The sequence below is a fragment of the Mustelus asterias genome, chromosome 7, assembly GCF_964213995.1.
Source record: "Mustelus asterias chromosome 7, sMusAst1.hap1.1, whole genome shotgun sequence".
In the NCBI taxonomy this organism is placed as follows: Eukaryota; Metazoa; Chordata; class Chondrichthyes; order Carcharhiniformes; family Triakidae; genus Mustelus; species Mustelus asterias.
Window position 1 is genome coordinate 17,241,503 of NC_135807.1, and position 13,222 is coordinate 17,254,724.

The 13,222-nt window shown below is 40.4% G+C and overlaps 1 protein-coding gene across 1 annotated transcript in view; it reads right to left on the reverse strand.

The window, feature by feature from the left end:
* Window positions 1-6,382: 6,382 nt before the first annotated feature.
* Window positions 6,383-13,222, reverse strand: part of vapa (VAMP (vesicle-associated membrane protein)-associated protein A) — a 94,382-nt gene continuing 87,542 nt past the window's right edge. The window contains exon 6 of the mRNA XM_078215729.1: window positions 6,383-7,168. Within this exon, the coding sequence (XP_078071855.1) occupies window positions 7,007-7,168 (162 nt within the window). The 3' untranslated portion in view covers window positions 6,383-7,006. The remainder of the gene's footprint in view (window positions 7,169-13,222) is intronic.

Here is a 13,222-nt window from a genome sequence, read left to right on the forward strand (position 1 = left end):
AATTTTTCTCTCGGTCTTTTGTACATTCATTAGTTGAGTTTGCAGACAGAACAGAACGCCTCAATCTCCATCTGTTTCAACAGAGCAACATTCTGCAACATGATTGCACAAGTTTTAATAAACTCAAAACAGTGCCACTCATTTCAAATGACTAATTTAACAATTACTGTATCGTCTGCTATAAAGAGCATAATGGAGGATTTATTAAAACTCTAAATTTGGACGGAACTGTAAAGCAGAAAACCCTATTTTACTGATGGCTTATTACAAAATGGTAAAACTCTAATGATGTATAGAGGTTGCTTGGCTTTGAATCATACTTGGGCCTCCAATGGTCTTTGATATTTTAAAATTCATTCCTGGGTTAAAATTCATTCCTGGGACATGGGCATCACTCGCAAGGCTATGGATTTATAGGATCCATTATGCAAATACATTCATACACAATTATGGTCATCCCTCCTGAAACACATCAACTAAATTACTAATTAAGTTAGGGAGCAGTTATTAAAAGTACCACACTGAAGAACATTCCGCACATGAACCACGCATCAAAACATTGTTTAAACAGTTTTGTGTGTGCAGCTAAGAGCATGTCCTTGAATACAAGGCTGACTCTCAAACTTGGTACTTGAATACAAAATGTTTCTTCTAAAGAGCAGTTATGACATTTTGAAGTTTCTAATATTTTATCTAAATTGGCGATCATCAGAACTAAAGCTGCCAGCGTAAAGACTGAATTACAGACATAGTCGAACCAATATTATCCATCCAGTGCTCTATCGGATAAAACTGTTCTAATCACCCACTAGGGCACCACCTGTCAAATGCTAAAAAGTAAAAACTAGCTCCCCTTCTGCAATCAGATACACTGTGTATAAAAATTAGAATGACACAATGCTGACATCCGGGTTACGTTGATCTTTTTTATTGGCGCCTTTAAAGTCAAACTTAAACCACAAACCTTTTAAAATCATTAACTGCCGTGAGTGTGTACTACACACAATTGCCAGCAACTGGACAGCAGCTAGTTACTGCTTGAGGTTACACAGTAGTATCAAGAAACTAATACATAAATGGTTTGTTGTACTAACATGGCCGAAATTTAATTAAACATTCAAAGCAACTACATTTTCTGTCTAAAAAAAGCACAGAAGCTTAAACATAGTGAACCAAATTAGTGGAACGTTTTCTGGTATATCACTCAAACACGTCATTTATTGCACAAGGAAGATTAACAACACGAATCAAACAAGTTGTCGTAACTGTTTTACAAAGTAAAAACAGTACCATACTATATATTGTATGTAAGACAATGAGAGTTTGGTTCTAAATGCATGTTCTTTTGAATTATTCAGAAACTGAGTTTATTTTAGAAGCTAGCAACACATTCATTCAGGACACGATTGAATATAGCATAGGGACTAGGCTATCCAAATTTGAATTACAATTACTTTTGTTATATGAAGTTGCAACAAACACAAGTGATATATCATAGCTTGTGAAGTGTGGGGATCTTCTAAAATCATGTTATCACCTACCATTTCTAGATTACTTTCAGGAATAAAATCTAATCCAATGCCATTTCCTGTCAAGGTCAGCAGGACTGTGTGTCAAGGTCTGATCACTGGGGCAGAAGCACAGCTTTCCACTTACTTTTCCAGATTCTTTTTCACTTCTTCCATCAGCGATCTCCATTCAGTCGACTTGTGTTCTGACAATATCTTGTCTCCCCAATGGGTAAAACTTCAAATCATTAAATGTGAATTTGTAAAGCACTGTCCAAAATTACTCAGCTCAGGACTGTTCAGAATCCATCCTTAAGACAAAATCAAATTAATCTTCATTCAAATTTCCCTCACCTCAGGAGGTCTCTGAAGTGACTCGGACTGATCAGGTAATCTCTTGGTTAATTTGTTAGTTGAGGGCATTCAATAAATGCAATTTAATTTCTTTTGAAAAAAAAGAATGTTCTTGACAATTTTTCTTCCTTCCCCACCTGAAGAGTTCATTCCTTCCTTGGGTGGCAGGAGCCACAATCAGTACCTAATCCATCTCGTTATTCTGTCAAAAACCTCAACAGAAAGAATCTTTTGGTACTCACCCACAATGGGGAAGGAAGGGACCCACTGAATCAAATGCTGATCCTGTCCTCATCTGATGTAAGTGCACTTTTGACAATGTGTCACTGTATGTAAAGATAGCAGGAAATCTTTTTGATGATCCGTCCCCAAGGCAAAGTTATAGTTCTTCTATCATTGTCCTCCCCATCAGCTATTTAGACAGAAGATTGCACCTCACACAAATCTTATTTGTATGGCTCAACTAGTCAGGAGATAAAACTCATGGAACCATCAGCTAGTTGACGGGGTATTACACATTTTTTGACCAAAAGGTTGACAAGCTGAATTTCTGATGTGCATTGGAGCTAGTTGACCTCAGCTGTGACTGCAGTCAGTTGGTTAATTAGCCTCAGCACTCCAATGTGGGAGTGTTGGGGAGAGATGAGAAAGAGAGAAAACATTAGCCAGGGTTTCTGCTCCCCATTTGTATCCAGTATCAGTGACAAAATGTATGTGGCGACCATCAGGAGCAGGATTGGACTCCACTGCAAGGCCAGTTCAATAGCAGGCTAATCCTTACCTGTGCTCTCAAGGTAGTCACTTGGGCTGACTAGCAAAGAGATACTGGAAGTCAGAGATCCATAATCCAAGGGAAGTCAATAATAATCAGGGAGGGAATTGGAAGGGAGAGAGAGAAAGAGGAGAGAGAGAGAAAGAGGAGAGAGAAAGAGGAGAGAGAGAGAGAGAAAGAGAGAGAGAGAGAGAAAGAGGAGAGAGAGAGAGAGAAAGAGGAGAGAGAGAGAGAGAAAGAGAGAGAGAGAGAGAGAGAAAGAGGAGAGAGAGAGAGAGAGAAAGAGGAGAGAGAGAGAGAGAGAAAGAGGAGAGAGAGAGAGAAAGAGGAGAGAGAGAAAGAGGAGAGAGAGAGAGAGAAAGAGAGAGAGAGAGAGAAAGAGAGAGAGAGAGAAAGAGGAGAGAGAGAAAGAGGAGAGAGAGAAAGAGGAGAGAGAGAAAGAGGAGAGAGAGAAAGAGGAGAGAGAGAAAGAGGAGAGAGAGAAAGAGGAGAGAGAGAAAGAGGAGAGAGAGAAAGAGGAGAGAGAGAAAGAGGAGAGAGAGAAAGAGGAGAGAGAGAAAGAGGAGAGAGAGAAAGAGGAGAGAGAGAAAGAGGAGAGAGAGAAAGAGGAGAGAAAGAGGAGAGAGAGAAAGAGGAGAGAGAGAAAGAGGAGAGAGAGAAAGAGAGAGAAAGAGAGAGAAAGAGAGAGAAAGAGAGAGAGAAAGAGAGAGAGAGAGAAAGAGAGAGAGAAAGAGAGAGAGAAAGAGAGAGAGAAAGAGAGAAAGAGAGAGAGAAAGAGAGAGAGAAAGAGAGAGAGAAAGAGAGAGAGAAAGAGAGAGAGAAAGAGAGAGAGAAAGAGAGGGAGAGAAAGAGAAAGAAAGAGAGAGAGAAAAAGAGGGAGGGTGAGAGAGAGAGAGCATGAGAGAGAGAGCGGGGGGGTTGAGAGAAACGCATTTTCAAAAAAAAGCAAATAGATTTATAGCAGCCCTATGATCAATCCATAAACTTTCCATACAACCATGGGGTTAAGATAGGTCATGATGTGGAGATGCCGGCGTTGGACTGGGGTAAGCACAGTAAGAAGTCTCACAACACCAGGTTAAAGTCCAACAAGTTTATTTGGTAGCAAATACCATAAGCTTTCAGAGCGCTGCTCCTTCGTCAGATGGAGTGGATAGGTGCCCAGAGCAGTCTATTCAATCTGGACAGGATGGGGACTCTTACTTCCACAGCCACACAACTAAGATCGACTACCAGTCATGTGGAAGCACACCATTGAGGGAAATGAAACCAGAGAATGTCTAATTTCTTCACACTTGTGGTCATGCTCATCACAACGCAGGATTGAAATTATCCAAGAATCTTACGGCACAGAAGTAAGCCATTCAACCCACTGTGCCAATGAAAATTGTGGTTAACTATAGGAGGCAGATTTGACCAGCCATTCCAGCCAAGCAGTAATCAACTTGGGCAGCCAGGATAAGGAAGTTGGAATAGCCAGAACAAAAGTGCAGAGCAGTATTGGTATTAAAAAACTTCAAATTGCAGAACAAAAGGCAAAAGCTTTTGCAGAAGTCGCCAGAAACTGCTAAGTTTACAACTTTCTTTTCAATGGCCATACTTACTTATCAGCTGATTTTCCTTGGTATGGCACGGTGTGTGAGAGAACACAAGAGTTTCTTTGAAGATAAACATTGAGTAAATGAAAGTACAGGATAGAGAACAATGTGGTCGGTGAGAGCCAGACTTGAGGAAGATACCTGGCATTTTCTTGCATGAAAAAGGTCTTGGGAAGGTTTATGTTTAGCAGCATTGAATGGTCTTGTGTTTAGTAGGACAGCAGAAAGATTTAGACAGTTTAGGAGAGTGGTCCAAGAAGTGGCTGATGAAATTCAACGTGGGCAAGTGCGAGGTCGTACACTTTGGAAAAAAGAATAGAGGCATGGACTATTTTCTAAACGGTGACAAAATTCATAATGCTAAAGTGCAAAGGGACTTGGGAGTCCTAGTCCAGGATTCTCTAAAGGTAAACTTGCAGGTTGAGTCCGTAATTAAGAAAGCAAATGTAATGTTGTCATTTATCTCAAGAGGCTTGGAATACAAAAGCAGGGATGTACTTCTGAGGCTTTATAAAGCACTGGTTAGGCCCCATTTGGAGTACTGTGAGCAATTTTGGGCCCCACACCTCAGGAAGGACATACTGGCACTGGAGCGGGTCCAGCGGAGATTCACACGGATGATCCCAGGAATGGTAGGCCTGACATACGATGAACGTCTGAGGATCGTGGGATTATATTCATTGGAGTTTAGGAGGTTGAGGGGAGATCTAATAGAAACTTACAAGATAATGAATGGCTTAGATAGGATGGACGTAGGGAAGTTGTTTCCATTAACAGGGGAGACTAGGACGCGGGGGCACAGCCTTAGAATAAAAGGGAGTCACTTTAGAACAGAGATGAGGAGAAATTTCTTCAGCCAGAGAGTGGTGGGTCTGTGGAATTCATTGCCACAGAGGGCTGTGGAGGCCGAGACGTTGAGCGTCTTCAAGACAGAAATTGATAAATTCTTGATTTCTCGAGGAATTAAGGGCTATGGGGAGAGAGCGGGTAAATGGAGTTGAAATCAACCATGATTGAATGGTGGAGTGGACTCGATGGGCCGAATGGCCTTACTTCCGCTCCTATGTCTTATGGTCTAATAAGTATCTAACCTTCAGAAGAACTGGCTCAAAGAGTGACAGGGAGGTGGAGGAGATAGGGGAAATCACTAGTGTCTCAGTCCCGAACCAACATTATGCTCCCTTAGCAGTAGGGATGCATGCCTAGCCTAAGTAGTATTGGAAAAGAGGGACCCCCAGCTGCAGTAATGAGGTAAATACCAGGATTTGGCAGGAGCGAAGTGGAGGTTCCAGTTCATATGGATCGTGAAAGGGGGAAGGATGAACAAAGATGATCATGATCTGCCAGAGTGGGGGAAGCTCCCATATTAACCGGATGAAGTCGAGCAATCTGGATGTCAGGCAGAGAATCACAATTCTTCTCACTGTCAGACACATATCCCACCAATGTCCCTTCACAATTCAGCACGCGAGACCTTAGATGCCCTTCCTATATACTATTCAAATACTGTACCACAACTCTTGCTTGTTCCAGGGCAATAGGCACTTTATTGAGTGCATTTTGTTTGTTATATACTAACTATACATGAACAGGAGCTGTACCACAATAGATTATCCAAATTTAACATGACAGATGAAGATGAAAATATAAAATTTCTTAATTTACAGATTGTAGAATTATTAATAATTCTACCAACTACAACAACAAAAGGACATAATTCTTTCAAAAAAAAACCATTACCATATACATTATAAGTCAGTACCAGACTTTATAAACACAAGTGTTTGAAAAGATGGCGATGGCCTCAATTTGGATTATTCCATGTGGTACAAGACAGGGTCTTCCCAAGTCACCCAATACAATGAGACATAATTTATCTGGGGAAAGTGAAGAAGAAAACTAAAGGGCAAGTCAACTCATGCCACTACTGTATACCTTGCACCAGCTGATTATACAGCAGCACCAGTAGCAGGTCACCTTTCTTGAGGAAGAGTGCATGGAGTGAAGACTTGCCAGGGTGGGGAGAAAGGAGGGAGCGTGAACAGTAACATTTTAGCAAAGGCATTCAAATCCATAAATTCCACATGCTCGATGACAAGAAACTGAGGTATGCTTGCCAAAATAAGTGAGACAGAAAAAATACACAGTAGTTTAACGTGTTAAAGATTTTATTTTCGTTAAATACCATGGGACAGGATTGGTAAGAATGGAGAGCTTTCAATCAACATTTGCCTCACAGGGGGTCGGGGGGGATGTTTCTGTAGCTAGGGAGAAACTCTGCATTGATAAACTTGTCAGCCTTCAGCAGCAAGGAATGGGGGGGTTGGGGGGGGGGCAGTGGGTGTAATTTACAAGGAGGCACCTTTTCTTCAGTACATCTCTCATCACTGGTAAACAAGTGGCATGAGCAACCTGACTATAAAATGAAGAATTTCAAGAGGTAATCCAGCAACAGGTAACAAAATTTAAAAGGATTAAAATAACATTTACAAGACACTTAACATTTCATTCAACTCTTATTAAACCACAGAGAGAACAACTCATTATTTCCAAGGACCTTTATGCAAAACCTTGAGACACCTGCTATTGATGTTTTGACAATGTACAACTCCAATTATCCAAGAACTGAAAGTAATTTGTGTGTTCTAACCGTGAGATCATTAAAGGCAAGGCCTGTAAGATGCTGTACACAAACATGGTCACTGTGAGCCATACTACCAATGATATGGCAGATCAACAGAACATTTCAGGCCTCAATAACTTGCATGCTTCCTCTACAAGATGAATTTCCCTAGAAAGAATCCAATGAAAATGGCTGCAATTACAACAAGGAGGGAGGGAAGAGCAGTGGAGCCGTTGTCTCTGAGTGTAACACTAGACGTGGAAGACACTGGGTTGCCTGACTGAGCTGCCTTCCTCAGCCTCAGTCCATCATCCTAAAGAGAACAAAACAGGAGAGTTACAATGGAATTGAACTGCATCAAGCAGCATCTCAAATTCTTAATTATTCCACAGTGAGAATTTAATTTTGCATCAATAGCCATTTGGGCTCTTACCACTAATGTGTTTGCAGCTCACAGAATTACAAATACCTGAAACAGCACTGTGAACTGTATTTTCATTATAAAAAATAAAATCCCGCATTTCATACAAAGCTCAGTCTCAAAACAGGTCAATTTCAACCATCAATTGGAAACAAACTGCTTTGCTTACAAGTGATTTAAAATTGTATTAGAAAGGTAAAAGATTACTTTTTTAAAAATGAGATAGAGAAGTGATATCATAAAATGGGAACAGCTTGTCAGCATATGCATAACAATACCTGTAGGTCTCAGCACCAGCTATTTCACATTTTGAGCCTATTTAGAAAATAAAAGTCTCTGCAAGTCCTTATAAAAGAACATATTCCCGATTTAGCACCAAGTCAGATCTGCAAATCATTCATCAGTCGGTCATTGTTTGTAATTGTTTAAATCAATATCATTGACAGCAATACCGTTCTCTTGCCAACCAAATTTAGTGTTTATAGTGCTCTCATACAGTTATGCCACAATATATTGATAAACCTTATTAAATGCATCCAACAGTAAAATAAAATTGATACAACACCTCGTGAATTGCCTTTGTTAGTTGTTTCTCAACTGCATCGGACGAGTATATTTTTCTACTGCGCAGAGTTCTAAACAAAGCTTATAATTTTCAGCATCCTATTTCTGAACAAAGAACAAAGAACAGTACAGCACAGGAAACAGGCCCTTCGGCCCTCCAAGCCTGTGCCGCTCCTTGGTCCAACTAGACCAATCGTTTGTATCCCTCCATTCCCAGGCTGCTCATGTGACTATCCAGGTAAGTCTTAAACGATGTCAGCGTGCCTGCCTCCACCACCCTACTTGGCAGCGCCAATAATAAAGATTGGATTTGCATTATTACTCTTCTGGTCCTTTGTAATTGGTTAGAGAAACATTTTGAGCAACCACATTTAAATTGAAATGTTCCACTAGAGGCGATGATGTAGTGGTATTATCACTAGACTATTAATTCAGAACTATTAATCCAGAAACTCAGATAATGTTCTGAGAACCTGAGTCTGAATCCTGCCACAACAGGTGGCAGAATTTGAATTCAATACAAAAAAAATCTGGAATTAAGAATCTACTGATGACCATTGTCTATTGTCAGAAAAATCCATCTGTTTCACGAATGTCCTTCAGGGGAGGAAATCTGCTGTCCTTACCTGGTTTGGCCTACATGTGACGCCGGAGCCACAGCAATGCACTTGACTCAACTGCCCTCAGGCAACTAGGGATGGGCAATAAATGCTGGCCAGCCAGCGACAAATCAACAAAAAACCTCCGGACAACTAAACTCAACTTGAGAAATCCAAATAACCATTGACAGCTGGCATTTGAGACATGTTAAACTTTCAAAATCTCACTGCAAACAGCAGGGATAACCCTAAATCCAAATAAATAGCCTGTTAATTTTTGTTGGTTTAGTAAAACTGGTTGGAAATCAATGACAGTTTAGTGTGATCTTGGATTTGATCGAAATACGAACCTCCAAAAGAAAATCATAGAAATCATAGAAACCCTACAATGTAGAAGGAGGCCATTCGGCCCATCAAGTCTACACCGACCACAATCCCACCCAGGCCCTACCCCCATATCCCTACATACTTACCCGCTAATCCCTCTAACCTACCCATCTCAAGACACTAAGGGGCAATTTTAGCACGGCCAATCAACCTAACCCGCACATCTTTGGATTGTGGGAGGAAACCGGTGCACCCGGAGGAAACCCACGCAGACACGAGGAGAATGTGCAAACTCCACACAGACAGTGACCCAAGCCGGGAATCGAACCCAGGTCCCTGGAGCTGTGAAGCAGCAGTGCTAACCACTGTGCTACCGTGCCGCAAAACTAAGAGCTAGCAGTTTGAAGGAAAGAGTCCCTTCTACTTCATTATTTTCTTTTGGGCATTAATTTCAACAAATATTTTTGAACCTAGATTTAAGCAAAGATTTTACAATTATACTGTGCTTTTGCCACACTTTACAGGTGAGTAAGCATGAAAACATCAACTACAAGGGATGGGGCCAAAATTTAAGAGTGTGAATGAAAAATAGGATTTGAGGTGGTTCTTAAAGGGATAGAGCAACAAAGGAGTCTCAAGAACCTAGGTGCCTGAAAACTTCTCCTTCTCAATAGTAAAGACAGAAGCGAGATGCCAAGATGACCAGGAACAGAGGAATGCAATAACAGGAAATTACTGAGTGCAGTCAAGCCACGGGGAGAATAATTATTTTCTCACAATGACCACAGCCAACTTGGCACAGTGAGCAGGATAGAAACTAGATCACAAATCTTACAGTTTGGACAGGGACCAGGGAAGTGATGATGCATTCAAGAATCTGAAGAGTGGACATGGAAGAAATGAAATTGATCTGTTGGAAGAAAGACACACACACGTATAGCAACTTTCATAATCCCAGGAGGTCCCAAAATGTTTTGCAACAAATTAAACACTAAGTGTAGTCACTGTTGTAACGTAGGAAATGTGGTAGCCAATTTGGACACAGCAAGCTCCCACAAACTAAAAAAAAGTGAACAAATCATCTGTTTATAATGTTAATTGAGCGATAATTGTTGGCCCAGACACAGGCCGAAGTCCCATTTCTTCGAACATGGGATCTTTTGTGTCCACCTGAGGGGGGCAGGCAGGGCCTCAGTTCAATATCTCAGCCAAAAGACAAGACCTCAAACAGTTCACTATTCACTGATGATTATATGCTCAAGTTTCTGGAGTGGGGTTTGAACTTTCAATCTTCTAAACAGACACCACAGTCCGAACACTGAGCCCCAGGCATTTTATTGCCACATCATGAGCTGCAAGACAGCTTTTTGTCATGAGTTGAATTTCCAAGCACATAGAAAATTTAAATGATCCAATATTGGTATATGACTATTTACCAAGGATATACAAAACAACAAGCCATTCAGCCCAACCATCCATGCCAGTGTTTATGCTCCACTTGAGTTCCCATCTTTCCTCATTTAAATCTACCATTCGTAACCATTTTTTCCCTTCTCCCTCATATGATTATCCAGTTTCCCCTTAAGTGAATTCATACCATTCGCTTTGATTACTTCCTTTGGTAGCACACTACACATTCTCACTATGCATTGGGTAAAGAGGTTTCTTCTGAATTCCCTATATCATTCCTTAACAACTATCTTATCCTGATCACATCTAGTTTTGTTCTTCCCTACAAGAGGAAACATTCCCTCCGTCTACTCTTCAAAACCTTTCATTATTTTAAAGACCTTAATTTGGTCACCTCAGCTTTTTATTCCCCAAGAGACTCTGTTAATCCTTTCCAGATATGTATATTTACACATTTCTGGCATCATCCTTGTAAATCTGCCCTGCATCTTCTCCAGTGTCTCTATATCCTTTTTTATAATATGGTGCAATACTCCAAGTGCAGTCTCACCAAAGGTTTGATACAGACTTGGCCTAACCTGCTTACTTTTCAACTCCACCCCTTTGGGCATAAAGCCTAGCGATTGGTTTTGGTAACCTGTGACACAACATTTAGTGACTGAGCAATTATACTTAGAGATCCCTTTGTTCTTCCCCGCCCCGTGTGTTAACAGTTTCAACGAGTGGACCCCCCCCCCCCCCCCGTTCTTCCTATCAAAATGTGCCCTTACATTTATGATTTGTTCCTCCTGCAAGTTGATACATAACCTGAAATTTGCTGCCGTCATCCTCAATAATGACTATATACATCACCTCCCTCCAAATTGCTGTTATCTGCAATTTTAGAAGTTGTGTTTTTTTTAAATCACAAATTGTGACGGTAAATTGTGAAAAGTAGTGGTCCCAGCACTGACCCTTGAGAAACAGCAATTCCCAACTTCTACCATCCCAAATAGCGACCCATTTTTCCTACTCATTTACTGTCATCCAGCAACGTATCCTACCACCTGGCCCTGCTCCACATTTTCTAGCCATATTGAAGGCCTTTTGAAAATCCAGATAAATTACATCTGCTACACCCTCTTCACCCTGAAAGCAATCAAACTGTGCCTTCGAGTCTATAAAATCAGAGGTGACCAAATCTGGTTTTTAGCTCTGTCTTGTTTTAAAAATAGACAGGACCTCACAGCAGTGCTTGGCAGCTTTTTCCTGGTCTGAGGTACAATGCCCAATCTCTACTGTAATGAGTTGCTTCTTTCATTTGAATAATCATATTATTTTGTGATCAAATTATTTGTTCCTCGACTGATTGATAGCATTGTATTCCTTTGATTTGAATACAATTTTAGATTTGCACATTTGCAAAAACGCTCATATTGGTTTAATTTATGCATCCTGACTTTTCCATGGTCAATTCTACAATGTGTGAATGAAATATGGCAGAGTATGTATAAAAACATAACTTGTAGAGGATGCTAATCAATATGCTGGCTTTCATACCAAATGGATTAACAGCTCAAATTCTTTCAAATCACAGTGCCTGATTCAACAAAAATCTGGTTTTCTCATCTTATCGGAGGGCGGAAGTATTTTGTGATGTAGACACAATAGGCTTTACAAGGCACAAGCAAGTGAATTCAATGTGCGTATCTAAAGAGATCTGATTAACAGACACTGCAATGAAAGGTAACCAACCAATGAATATTGGATTTATGTATATGCTTTTCTCATTTGACTATCGTGGTGCTTCACGATACTAGTTAATTGCAGATGAATGTTAGCTGCTGTAATTTATAGCCTCTGACCCTATAGCAATACACTAGCAAACTCTTGAGGTGTGGGTAATGTTAGTCTAAACCAAATCAAGTTAACAGATTACAGCAAGTAACAGGTTTTTTTTAAAATGCCATCAAAATAATTACCGTTAGATCTGCTCTTCTGTTAAACCACTGAAGATAAATTGCTCTATAAAATGTTAAATTATAGCAGCTGAGTCCATTAGACAGCAACAGGAATGTTACCATTGCCCTCAATTACTGGAGCTTATAGGAATAGCATAGAGTGGGGATGGCAGGATGAATAGTGAGAGTTATTGGTCCTTCTCATTATCCAATAACTGCCAAAAGTGCATATGTTAACCTGGGCTGGTGAAAACATCAGGCTCAGCTGTGGTGCGCCCCATTCTAATAAACCTACAAGCACACAATCAAGCCTCATTTGAATAATGTCCGCTTAGTTGAAGTACTGAAGGGTGACTATTAAGTCAAGCCATGGTAAGCAAAAAGCACAGCAGTTTTAGAAACAAGGAAAGCTCATTATTGAGAACTAGTTCAACCCTCTGAACTAAACACTAATCTGTACTATAATACCAGATTGTGCATAATCTTCAGGGAGTAATGTTTCTGTATTTTTAGTGGAGGACGCATTCAAAGTCATTCATGAAACCAGTGTACTTGTGCAGGTATTGTTTTTTCCATCAGTTCAGTCAATTTCTAATAGGAACTTTTAGTCAGTGATCAGCCTTCGGGAAGTGATTAACGAGAATAAACAGCAAGGAGGGCTCAAACCTGCGCGGGAAAACCCTTCTTGGATTTCAAGCCCGATGCCTTAACCACTTGGCTATCGCAGCTGTTTGTAACAGTAGGTTTTAAGCCTGCATCTACAATTCTGTGGCACACAACTCTGGTACATCAAGTTACTCAACTGTTTTTGTATGCATATTCTAATAACGTCTAAGAACTTCCCTAACCCAGCCAAATCAACTGATCACACAAATTCATGGTGTAGGAAATGGAAATGCATGCATTAGAATTATGCACCCTCTAGTACAGCACTGGGGGCGTGGAAGCAATTCTTCGACTCAATGTGGGAAGGAAAGCTAAAGTATAACAGGGAAAAAAAAAAGAGGATGACAAGTGAAGAGACTGAATTCTTAAAAGGAATATTACTCCACAATATGCTTGATCATGTCAGTCCTTTTGGTACATACAGTCAAAGTCATTCCTCG